The sequence below is a fragment of the Monodelphis domestica genome, chromosome 7, assembly GCF_027887165.1.
Source record: "Monodelphis domestica isolate mMonDom1 chromosome 7, mMonDom1.pri, whole genome shotgun sequence".
Classification (NCBI taxonomy): domain Eukaryota; kingdom Metazoa; phylum Chordata; class Mammalia; order Didelphimorphia; family Didelphidae; genus Monodelphis; species Monodelphis domestica.
This window is the reverse complement of record NC_077233.1, coordinates 59,088,775-59,101,361: the sequence shown is the minus strand read 5'-3', so window position 1 is coordinate 59,101,361 and position 12,587 is coordinate 59,088,775. Positions and strand designations below refer to the sequence as shown.

The window sequence follows — 12,587 nt, the reverse complement described above, 5'->3', positions numbered from 1 at the left end:
CCTGCCTGAGTTCTGAAATCTTGGAGCCCACCAGTGCCACAGCAGGTAATGGACTAAAATGGGGGCTCCCTGCCAACAGCAGCACTGCATCAAGCCCGTAGGGCCAAGGAGCATCGAGGGAACTCTTCCTCAGGGTTCCTGATCCATTTGGGGAATGGCTGTCCTGCCCCCTTCTTCCCTCCCATAGCTTTCAAAGGCTGAAGCTTCATGTGAGACACAGATCCAAAAGAAAGGTCTGATCTTACCTTCTCTCTCTTTCCTTCACCTGCTCTGGAGTTTCAATCTCTATTTCCACTGGTTTGGTAGACAGAATTGGTTTTAAGGAGGCTGTGATCTCTCCCATTTCTTCCGGCACAGACTCATTAAGTTCTACCAACAAAATGCAAATCTCAGTCCTGCACATAGTTCAGAAAAACTGCAGATATTCATTGAGAAGTAATGTTTGCTATTTTGGAAAATGCCAGGGGCTTGACCTAAATGAGGCATACAATAAGTAAGGTGTCCTCTAAAGAGAGAAACCGCTTTACTAATGATCATTTCTGGCCAATTCCTGGAAGACAAGTGGTGAGTATTCTATAGATGGGAAACTAGTCTCATACAGCTGAAAGCAAGCAAGGTGGGGACTTTGAGGCAGCAAGGAATCTGGCCTCTTGTTTTCCTGTTTCTCTGTGGATGCCTCTGCTTCCTTAATTGCTGCTATAGCTTTAGTCAATCAATAAACACATATTAAACAACTGCTCTATGCCAGGAATAGGGCTAAGCTCTCTAGAGATATAGAGAAAGGCAAAAGACAGCCCTGCTCTCAAGGAAATCCCAGTCTAATGGGAACACAACACTCAGATAACACCGAACAAAAAAGCTAAAGACAGGATAAATGGAAGATATCCAAGAAAGAAGAAACTGGAATTAAGAAGGATTGGGAAAGGCTTCCTGTAGAAGGCAGTATTTCAGCTAGGTTTTAAAAGAAGCCAGGGGGTCAAGATGAGGAGGAAGAGCTTTCCAAGCAGGGGAATCCTGAACTGATAGATGGGGGGGCAGGGGGGTGGTCTTGTTTGTGAAATAGCCAGGCCAGTGTCACTGGATGGAATAGGATATGGGAAGGGAATAAGGTATGAGAAGACTGGAAAGCTAGGAGGGGATTTGGTTAGGAAGGGCTTTGAATACCAAATAAAGCATTTTGAATTTGCTCACAGTAGTGATATGAGAACCACTGAGGAGGAGGTAACATGACTAGGCCTGCATTTTAGGAAATCCCTTTAGTAATCTTTACCTAAACTACCCAAAATATAAGGATACATCCAGCCCATCCAGGTCAGTCGGGATCCCCAATGAAGCAACTGAGTGATTTCTAGTTCCTGTAGATAAGGAAAGGGTGAAGGCTCTCAGAGCTGAGCAGAAGCCTGACAATTAGCTGCTTAGCTGCAGGACCCCTGGAAGGTCTCTCTGATCTTAGCATTGATTATTCTGAACAAATAGCCATTCTGAACTACCTTGGACTAGGATCAGGTGAGAAACGCAGGGAAGCAGGGGTCAGTACCCATGCACATGGGAAAGATGGCTACCTTGTGGGTGCCAGGCAGCACTGAAAGTAAGATTCCACCCCAGACACCAGAGACCCTGGGCTCTCCTGGTCATGGTGCTGACCAAGCTAGTCAGCACACAGGTTTAGAGAAGGCAGTCTCTGACAGAGGGTGCTATCTGAAAAGCTGTAAGCCTAAGGGAAACCTCAATGAGGCAGAAGGAGAAGCATTTATTCACAAGAAAACAACATGGCTATATATAGAACAAGTATTTGCAATTTAAAAAGGTGTCAAACCAAAGGAAAGCTTTAAAGGGCAGGTCATTTAGGCACCAAAGAGCCTTACCTTCAACCTCCTCCCAATCATCCTCACTTTCATCTTCATCATTCTCTTCACTGCTCTCTTGTTTAACTGATGCTTCTGTCACTAGCTGGATCTTTTTGGGTGTACTCGTAAAGGTACTGTAAATATCACAAGAAGAAACATGCAAAAAGCTCCAACATCTGTTATTTTAGTGTTTTGCTTACCAAAGTGAAGAGAAATGACAACCCTTTTAACAACTGTAATTGATTTGTAGTTGTCCAAAACCATTTCTGTTTACACTAAGTCTAACTTCTCTCATAAGCATTTGTCTGAAATTCTTATTAAAAGACTGAGTTTTAATCCTGAATCTGCCACTAATTCATCTGTTGACCTGTCTCCCATTGAGCTGCATCACAACAGGGATGACCTGAAGGAGCACCTGGGTAGCTCAGTAGATTGAGAACCAGGTCTAAAGATGGGAGTTCCTAGGTTCAAATCTGACCTCACATTTCTCAGATGTGTGACCCTGGGCAAGTCACTTAATCCCTCATTGCCTATTGTGAATTTCAAAACTACTCCACCCTGTTCAGACCATTCTCTGGAGGATGGGATTTAGCTATTTCCTGATCAATGACAATGGAGATACTTGAAGTAACAGAGTCAGGTCTTGGAAACTGCAATCTCCACCCTACTCAGGTAGAGATTAGTAAGGGCTGCAGAAAAACTCAAGATTTAATTATTTGAGAATTTGGCCCTCAACAGACATGTGCAAAAAAAGGACTGCCCACCTGGGCTGTCCTAAGCCAAGCTTGGGCCACCATTGGCACTTGTGAGGCACAGGAAGTGAGGAAGGGAACAGCCTCTGGAATTCGCTGACTTCCTGTGGACAGGGCTAGATGGCAGTGGGTGCTAGGAACTCGAGCAGAGAGGAGGCCCGCAGACAGCTTTCCTTCAGATCGGTCACGTGAGTCAAGGGCTGATTCTCCCTTATACTTTGGCCCTTGGGCCTAAACTCCCTCTGGCTCTACCAGAAGGTTGAGTTAACCTTTTCCCCTTTCTCCTTTCTCCTTCTCTCCCTCTCCCTTTTCTTACTCCCGTTGTGATTAAACCACCATAAACTCCATTCTGACTTTAGTGTTTCATTTCAGGAATTGCATAAGTAAATTCCTTGGCGACCATAAATTAATATCATAACAAACTTTAAAGGTGATTTTTTTCATCATTATACTAGCCCTTCCCACTCTTCTGCCTTAGAACCAATACCTAGTATTGATTCTAAGGCGGAAGGTAAGGGTTTAAAAAAACAACAAAAAACAATGGGAAACAGTTCATGGACTTCATGGTTATAAAGACAAATATGAAGGTAATTACAAAAATGAAGTCAGTGAACCCTGGATTACATTAATTACCTATGGGTGTTGTAATAGTGGGACAGACAGAGGGTAGATTAATGTGTAGCCACTTCCTCCTTCCTCCACTAAGCTGGTCAATCTTAATGGAGTCTGGACCTGACCAATAGTGAGTAAACCCCTCCCAACTTTCTCCTTTGACTTTTTTTGAAAATTGGATTTAGCTATCTCCTCTTCCATTATAGGGAAGCTAGAATTGTAAGCTACAACCTATTTTTAGATTTTAACTACAAAAGGTGTTAAGTAACTACAAAAGGTGAATTAACCAGGTTACAAAAAGGTGTTAAGTAACTACAAAAGGTGAACTTACCAAAAGAGGTGTTAAGTAACCCAAAAAGATATAATCTAACCAGAGAAGGTGAGAACTAAATAGTGGGTAGTCCTGGAGAAAAGCATCTGCTGTGATTGGTAGACGTGAAATTTAGGGGAGGTGACACAAGAGAAAAAGATCTTTAAAAAATGGACCAAAAGGCAGAAGGAGATAATTCAGACATTCGGATGTATTCATTCAGTCAGTCGGAGATTTGGGTTCTGACTCAGAGGAGTGATACCCCACCTCCAGTTCCCCTGGCTGGGGCTTAGAGATTCTAACTGGTATGAGAAGCCAGAGTGTTCTCATGTCTCTGTCTGTCTGTCTGTCTGTCTGTCTGTCATATTAACATCTTCCTTCTATTGTAAATAAACGACCATAAATTCCATTTACGTTAGTAATTCATTTTGGAATTTAGAAATTAAATCCTTGGCGACCACCTAATAATATATTCAGAGTCCAACCACAATTAATTCTAACACTTTGAAATCTTCCCTTGTATTACAAAACTTACAGACAATCTTCTATATACTAAATGGCCAATTTATTTCTTGGGAAAGAAAAACAGGGAGAGAGAGGGGTAGAGGGAAAGAGATGGGAGGTGCCTTACTGTCTTTTCCCCATCAACTCTTGAAGGCTTTTATCACAAAGTCTCATTAGAGACTTTCCCCTAAGAGAAAGTAAATTTAAATAAACAGTAGAACCAAATTTATTTGGTATTGTTAGGAAAGGTATTTGATGGATTTTCCCAGGTAACTGGCACTTAGCCTCCTTTTTTGTATTTTAACCATTTTAGATGTGAACTTTCTAAAATGCATTACACAATCTCTTGCTCCTTAAATGTGCTACTGAAATATGATATTAAAAACAATTTGCCTTTTTCCATTTTTGTCTTTTTTTGGCAAGACATAATGCTTTCCAAAAAAGCTTGCTACTGTGAGAAAGGTCTCATACAGAGGAGTCCTGTGTGTGGGTAAGTCCTCCAGTGTTTCTATTTGCAGAAGGCATTGTGCCCAAATAACAGGAGTCTCCTGGAAGACACTTAGAACCACTCAGGAGTTTGGCTTGATTGCTCACACAGAAAAGGGCAAGGAGAGAAAGAAAATCTACTGTCGAAACCAAGGGCTCTCAACCTTGGTCACATCAGGGTCCCCTTGGCAAACTGTTAATTCTCTCTCACCTCATAACTAGCTGTTGTCAAAGCCAGTTGAATACACCTCACCCTGGCATTGCCCCAACTCTGGTGCAGGCCCTCATCCCCTTCCACCTGGACCACTGCCATAGTGGCCAGTTGGCTTTGACCTCTAGTCTCCCCCTCCCACTGACAAATCCATCTTCCTTTCAGCTGTAGAAATGATCTTCCTATGTTACTCTTTTTTCACTCTATTTAATAAACTCCAGTGCCTTCCGTTCCTCCAGGATCAGACATAAAGTCATCTTTCTGGCTTGGAAGCCCTTCTTACCCTGGCCCTTTCCTGCTTCTCTAGCCTTCTTACCTCTCCATGGTTCTGAAATTCAGGCCTCAGGCTTCTTCTTTCCTGTTCCTCACATAAGGCACTCCCAATTCAAGATTGCACTTTCATTGATTGTTCTCTAAGCTTGAGATTCTCTTCCCTTCTGCATCCACCTCCTGGCTTCAAGACTCAGCTAAAATCCCAGATTCTACAGAAGCCTTTTTCACTCCCCCTTCATGCTGGTGTCCCACCTCTGAGATCTTGTTTGTACGCAGTTGTTTACCTGTCATCTCTCATATCAGACTGGGAACTCCCTGGGGGCAGGAACTGGCTTTTGCTTTTCTTTGTATACCCAACACTTAGCATAATGCCTGGCACACAGGAGTGTTTAATAAATGGTCACTGACTTTGGGGATAATGGCAGGTGAACAAAGCACTGGTAAATCCATAAAGGAAGGTTTCCTTAACAGAGGAATATTTATTAACTTAAGTGAGCTTTAATTATGGGTAGCAACAGTAGCCAAGTAGTATAGTGGACAGAGCAAGGAGTCAGGAAGACCTGAGTTCAAAACCAGTCTCAGACAGTGACTAGCTGTGTGACTTTAGGCAAGTCATTTAACCTGTTTTCCTTAGTTTCCTCAAAAAAAATTTTAAAATGTGGATAACAATAGTACCTACCTTCCAGGGTTGTTGGGAGGATCAAATGTGATATTTGCAAAGAACTTAGCATGGTGCCTAGAATATAGTAGATGCTTTTTACATTTTATTTATTATTGTTATTACTTAACCTCTGTTTGCCTCAGTTTCCTCAATTGTAAAATGAGAATAAAAGCACCTACCTCAGAGTTGATGGGATGATCAAATGAGATAAGAACTGTAAAGCAGTTAGCACAGTGCTTGGCACACAGTAGGGGCTATATTAATTCTCCTTCCTCCCTCATTCCCTTCCACATTTGAAAATTCTACAGCTTTTATGCAAACAAAATAGTAAAAATAACAATCTAAATATGGATGAATGAACCAGTTTTTAGGTACTCTCCACTTCTGAGACTAAGAGCCCTTGGTCCCCAAAGATTGATGTGCTATAGTGGAGAAAGCACTGAACTTAGAGTCAGAGGACCTAGCCTTGAAGCCTGACTCACTTCTTGGCCCCCCAGGGGAATCAGTTACTCTTTACGCATTTCTGTTTCTTCAGGAAAATGAAGGGATTTCTAAGGTCCCTTCTTCCTTTAAATCCTACCTTACACATCCAGGCCTAATGCAGAAATGTTTTCCCAGTTTTCAAAAAAGAGAAGAGAAATAGTCAGCAGTCAAGAAGCAAGTGGCTTGCCTTGGATTCCTGATATAACTGTAAAGGAGCATAAAAGGGATGGTTGGTGAACATTTAAAAAAGGAAGCAGTGATATGAGACAGACTTTACTTCCTTCTACAGCATTAGGAAGCTGGTAAATCACAAGAACATTGGTAATAGTTTACCTAGATTTTATCAAAGTTCTATCACTATTGAAATAGATGAAATGCCCTCCTAGAAAAGAAGTCCCAGACTCCAAACAGCTTGTTGGGAGGTGTCCAGGGGGCAGCCTTGTGCCTTATGTCTCTATCAATGACTAGAACAAAAGCATGGAGTATAAGCTCATCTAATCTGCAGGTGATACAAAACTGGGTGAGGGGGAGAACCACTAACTCAGTATGTGACACAGACAGTATCCTAGAAGATCTTGGTAGGCCAAAGCACTGGGATGAATCTAAGATGAAATTCAATGAAAATCTTAACCTGGGTTTGAAACCCTATCCCCATTTAAAACAGGAAGGATGGTAAGATTTTTCTGAAAGAGCTTCTGGGGTCTTGTGCTCCACCAGTCATCAGCATGATCTGATGGCCAAAAAGCCAATGGGACATCAGATGCAAGGAGAGAGAAATGGCTGCCAGCAATGAGGTGATAGAATCCTCCTAGGACAGTAAGGTGAAGTGCTCCTAGGTGGCCAAAAGGAGGAAGAAGGGCCCTGAGCCTGAATCCATTGAGGAACAGTTGAAGGAATTGAGGTTATTTAGCCTGAAGCAAAGATTCAAGGATGACAAGATAGCTGTCCAAGCATCCAAAGAGCTATCACAGGGAGGAAAGAGCAAACATATTCTATAGAGCCCTGGAGAGCACTAAGAGGGAAGAAAGAGGCCAGCTGCAAGAGGAATTCATGCTCGAGTCAGTAAAAACTTCCTAACAATGAGAGTTGGGAAGGGTGGCCTTTGTATTATTGAAAATCTGTTACCCTAAATAAAAACTATGTATCCTAAGAGCCCACTGACTTCCTGTCATTATGTACTTCCTATAGACAGAGGATAAAGGGCGTGGGCTTTGGAGGCTCCCAATCGCTGATGTAGAATCAGCATTGATGGTGGTGAGTGGGGTTGACTAAAAAATGGCTAACCAGCCATGGGTATGTGGTCTTTATTTTGTATCTTCTTTATTCCTTGATTTCTAATGATCATTAATAAATCTCTTAAAGTATGATATTATTATTGAGATTGAATTTTAACTTGTATACATTGGAGGCTGTAGGCTCTCCTCACTGGAGGCTACAAAGGCTGAATGACCCTGGTCAGGGGGTTATGGTAAGGTGCTCTCCAGGTATGGGCTGGATTAGATGACTAAACTCTCCAAGTCTGTGACTGTGACTTGGGGGCTCAGTATTTTGGTGTAGCAAAAAAGGAACTGGCCTGAAACAGTGTTCTAGTGTTGGCTCTTTCTATTCTCCCCTCTGAAGCTGTTTTATTATTTGTAAAATGAGGGGTTTGAAGTAAACCATCTCCAAGATTTTTTCACACTTTCAAATGGCAGACTATGCTCTTTTGGAAGAGCTCAAAGTACTTTATAGATAGACTAACAGTAGCTTGCAGCTATATAGAATTGTAAAGTCTACAAAGTACTTTCTATGTTATTCCACGGCAGGCAGGTACTGTACACACCCCAAAAGGCTACTGATAGGAAATGACGTGGAAAAGGGGGTATAAAAAGAGACCAACATAGTCTGGGACACCATTCCTTTCTTGGGGTTTAGAGAGACTTTTTCCTTGGATCCTATGTGAGCAAGCCAATGCATTTCCTGTCTCTCCCCCTCTTCACCAAAATCAATTGCAGTCTTTCAATTTGCCTAGCACTTCCCAAGAGGGGACTAGTGTTTGTAGCTTTTGGGGGTGTAAATGATGTGAAAAAAGGGGCATAAAAAGAGATCAACATGGTCTGGGACATCATTCCCTTCTTGGCATTTGGAGAGACTCTTTCCTTGGATTCTGCTTGGCTTGCTGGAGACTACTGGCCTTTCATGTGGAGATCAGGATTTGAGGAAGCCCCTGCCAGGGTGTAAACTAGTAAGTGACTTGTGAGCTCTCTTACCTAATGATTAAGTGGGATACTAAGAAAGGATACTTTAAGTTCTTGATTTGATTAGCTAAAAATAGACAAGGGGAGAATTCTATCTTCACACTCCCAGTCAATGTCTGAGGTAAAATTTGAACTCAGTTCTTCTTGACTCCAGTCCCAGTGTCCTGTGTCACCGTGGTGCCCCCCAGAATAGCTTTGGTGAAGAAGAGAAGAGTAGTTCTTAATGCCACCATTTTTTCTGATGCAAATGCAAAGAAATTTTTTCTGATGGAAATACAAAGAAATTTGGAACTATCTTACGTGAACTCTTCTCCCTCACTGGAAGCTTCTTCCTTCACCCTGGGAGGATTTTTAGATGTCGCCTCTGCCTTGACCCTGGACTTCCTTGATACACCCTGATTAGGTCCATTGGGATCACAACTCTTCTTCCTTTTTCCACCTGAGACTTTCAGGAGACGAATATTCTTTGGCTTCTCATCTTCAAAAACATCTGTGTGAGGGAGTAAGGAGAAAGCAAAGATAGAGATGAGTCAATGAGTGGCAAAAATGAGTGCTAGCCCAGCCTTGCATTACTGTGGGCACAACTCTGATTCAGAACCACATCTCAGCACAGGCATTAGGCCGGCAGCTCCTTGAGGGCAGGGACTGTCTTTTGCCCTTTTTGTATCTTCATCTCTTAGCACAGTGCCTGGCACATAGTAGGCACTTAATATATATTTACTTACTGATCAATTGATTCAAAGAACAACCTGGGGCCCATTGCCCTTACATGGAACTGATTTTTAAAATGTGCTAATATTTGCATGGTACCTGGCGCATAGGTGCTCTTTCTTCATTACTTTCTCCCCAAACAAACCCATCCTCTAAATTCCTTTTATAAATTGATGAAGCCACCACTATTCTATTCCAAGTTTTCAAGATCCATCCCTTCTTCCCTCAGCTCCCACATCTAATTAATCATCAATCTTGTGAATCTAACTTCCATATCACCTTTCACAATCAGCTTCTCTCCACTCATCTAGCTACCATTCCAGTTTTGGGTATTATCACCTCTCATCTGGATTATTTCCCTAACTGTTTTCCTTGCTTTTAATCTATTCTCCATATAGTTGTCAAATAATCTTCCTAACACATAGGTGTGATCGTATAAGAGACAGATCTAACTCCCCTATTCAAGACCTTGAGGTGGCGGCTCCCATCACCTCTGAGATAAAAACACAAACTCTTCAGCTTGGCATTACAACCCTTCACAGCCTGGCATAGCTTTACCACCAAAGTGGCCTCCTTGTTCCCTGAATTCAAAATTCCATCTCTTGATACCCTTCCCCTTGTAGTCTACCTCTTGGACTCCATTTACTTCCTTCAAGGCTTCCATCAGGTGTGAGGACCTCCTAAGGAAAACTCTTTCTGATTCCTAGGACTGTTAGTGTCTGCCCTCAGCAGATTAGGTTCCATGTCCTATGACTTGCTTCCTTTCTTGCTATTGTGATTTGCACATAGCAGGTACCTGCTAAACTGAAATTTGCTGAATAAGCTTGAGAAAACAGCCTAAGAATCAGAATTTCAGGATTTTATTCTGGAACCTGACCTTAAGTCATTTGACCAGATCAGTGGTGTTTCAATTTTTCCATCCTGAAAATGGGGAAAATACTGAATCTCAAGGGATCAATAATTTCTGAACTATTCTTTGAGTTAGTGGGCTTTTGTGTTTGAAAAGCTGCCACAGGCATTCCCATTGTTTGCATTTGAGGAGTATAAACACAGATGAGATCAGATGTAAGATGTTTCACACACATGAAACAGGTCCAGAGAAGCAGCCACCTGCAATACCATCATCCACAACTACCAAGTTCTATGCCTTCTCACCCATTACAACAAATGGCTCAGACTCCCATGGCTAGTGCCAGAGACCTAGCTTCTCTGACTGGTAACACTTAGGGGAAGCCTCATTACAACTTAGCCTGGTTCAGGGTCAAAACTGAAAGGAGGACCACTTAGAATGTGGTATCTACATCACTGTTAGGTCTCATTAAATCCCAACTCCCCAATTTGCAACTCCTTCACAAAGTAGAAGAGTAGGAATTCCTTTGGGGCTGGTCTAGTTTCATTTTCTTTCTGTCCACAGTGATTAGCAAAGTGCTTTATAGTAAACACTCAGAAAGTTTTTTTTTCTTCTTTTTTTCTTTTTAAGCTGAGTTAGAAAAAGAGCTAAGGCTCCTGCCACCAGGACATGAGGGCGAATTCTGATTGGAAAACAAATTTGCTCAGAGAAAAGAGGCAATCCTACTTAACATCTCTAAAGTTCATCTATAAAATGTAATGGATTACTTGAATTTCTTACAGTAGCATTGTCACTATAGATATATTATTAAGTAAAAATCTCAAAATAAGTTTTGAAAATACTATTCAATATAAGACTATAGGGAATTCTGTGAACTTTGGGTAACAAAAAATGAATCTGACATTCTATAAGGCTTTAAAGGGCTGTAAGATTTAGCCAGTTCAACCCTTTTATTTTCACGAGTAATGACATGTTTCTTTTTTAAAAACCCTTACTTTCTTAGTAACAACTCTTTAAGACAGAAAAGAAAGGCATAGGCAAATAAGGTTCAGTCATCTAGATGAAAGTGTATGAGGTCACATTTGAACTCCAGTCCTCCAGACTCTAGGCCTAGCTCTCTAGCATTCTATCCACTGAGCCACCTAGCTATTTTGATGATACCTTTCAATCCACCTTTTCCACCATTGTAAGACATTCTCCTTATATAAAGATTTGATCAGGTCACTGCTTTGACCCCAACATTCCAATGGCTCCCTAATGTGTGACAAACAAAATCCAAATTCCTGACCTAGGGTTCAAGGCCTTGAACAACCTGGCACCACTCATTGTGACCAATTCAATTTTATTTTCCAGCATTCCTCTCTTCACACTTTATGCTCCTGGTCAAAATGCCTGACTATTCCTCCCAATCCAAGTTTTTGCTTTTTCCCACCCGTTTATAACTTTTCTCAGCGTTCCCTATCCACTACTGTCTCCCATACCCAATCTTACTATGCAAAAAATCTTACATAGCTTCAAGACCCACAACAAACTTGACCACCCTCTAAGAAAAATATCCCTTGACTGTCCCAATTGCAAATGAACTTCCTTTCCCTTTGATGTGGCACAACATTTGGAGAGATGATCTGGAGGACATTTACTCATGTTTTATTTTGAATTACAGTTAACTGAATCATAGATCTCAAGAGAGATCCATATCTCTCTGAGAGATATGGAAGATTTGGAACTGAGGGAAGGTTCCACTTCCTCAGACAATAGACATTCATCGCTTCAGGTGGGAGGTGGACCCCATCTGAAAAGTCAAGTAACTCTTTTGTCTCCAGAAGCCTTTCCCAGTATATCACACCCCCCTTTCGAGGATCGAACTCAGGACCTTCCGCTGGTGAGACTGATACATTAACTACTGCGCCAAAGCTGAAGTGGATATCTATTGTCTGGGGAAGTAGTACCTTCCCCCAGGCGGAAAACACTCCAGTGACAAGATCAAAACCTGGGATTTCTACCTCCCAACTAAATAAACTGGGGATTTCTAGATTTCCACGTTGACACATACATAAAATAAACATTGGTTAATTGGAGGTGAGGAAATACCAACAGCTTCTGGATCAGGAAAGGTTCTGGAGTAGCCTCTGGACTACTCTTGGAAGGAAAAGAGGGTCACCTGAGCGTCAGCGGTGAAAAAGAGGTGCATGCCAGATCTGGGGGCAGCCTAGGCAAAGAATCAGGATCGGAGGCTGGAGATGGAATATCACGTGGGAGGTCCAGCCAAAGTTCTCACAAATGCTTCGAGGTAGGCAGCTGCAGCCAGGTCTGGGCCCGACACTGCCAGGCACACTAGCCAGCCTGAGCCTCCACCGAGTCACTTCGTCCTTCCTAACCCCGCCTCCACCAACTCACCCGCCTCCGCCTCCTGGGTCCGAGTCTTCTTGGGCCGCCGCTGGCCCCGCGGCTCCTCGCAGGACGCCCGCTTCCGCGCCATACTGTAGGGTCACGACTCAGGAGTGGGGGCGGGGCCTGAGGAGGACTAACCCACCTCCGAGTCTGACGCCACGCCCCCACCGCGGAACTTCAAGGACGGATCCCAGGTTTAAGTGAAATCCACGTGGGCTGGGCACGAAGGAGGGTGAAGCATTCCTCACTTACTTCCGGC

General features: G+C 42.6%; 1 protein-coding gene across 2 annotated transcripts in view; it reads right to left on the bottom strand.

Moving 5' to 3' along the window:
• XPC (XPC complex subunit, DNA damage recognition and repair factor) overlaps window positions 1–12,469 on the bottom strand; it is a 31,056-nt gene extending 18,587 nt beyond the window's left edge. Inside the window, exons 1-4 of one of the 2 annotated variants that reach the window (XM_001376920.5) lie at window positions 12,335–12,469; window positions 8,677–8,866; window positions 1,866–1,981; window positions 246–369 (exon numbers count right to left, since the gene is read on the bottom strand). In XM_001376920.5, the coding sequence (XP_001376957.3) occupies window positions 246–369; window positions 1,866–1,981; window positions 8,677–8,866; window positions 12,335–12,416 (512 nt within the window). In that variant the 5' untranslated portion in view covers window positions 12,417–12,469. Of the gene's footprint in view, window positions 1–245; window positions 370–1,865; window positions 1,982–6,236; window positions 6,459–8,676; window positions 8,867–12,334 lie in introns of those variants that run through there. The other variant, XM_016424510.2, reaches the window with a different exon arrangement.
• Window positions 12,470–12,587: the final 118 nt, after the last annotated feature.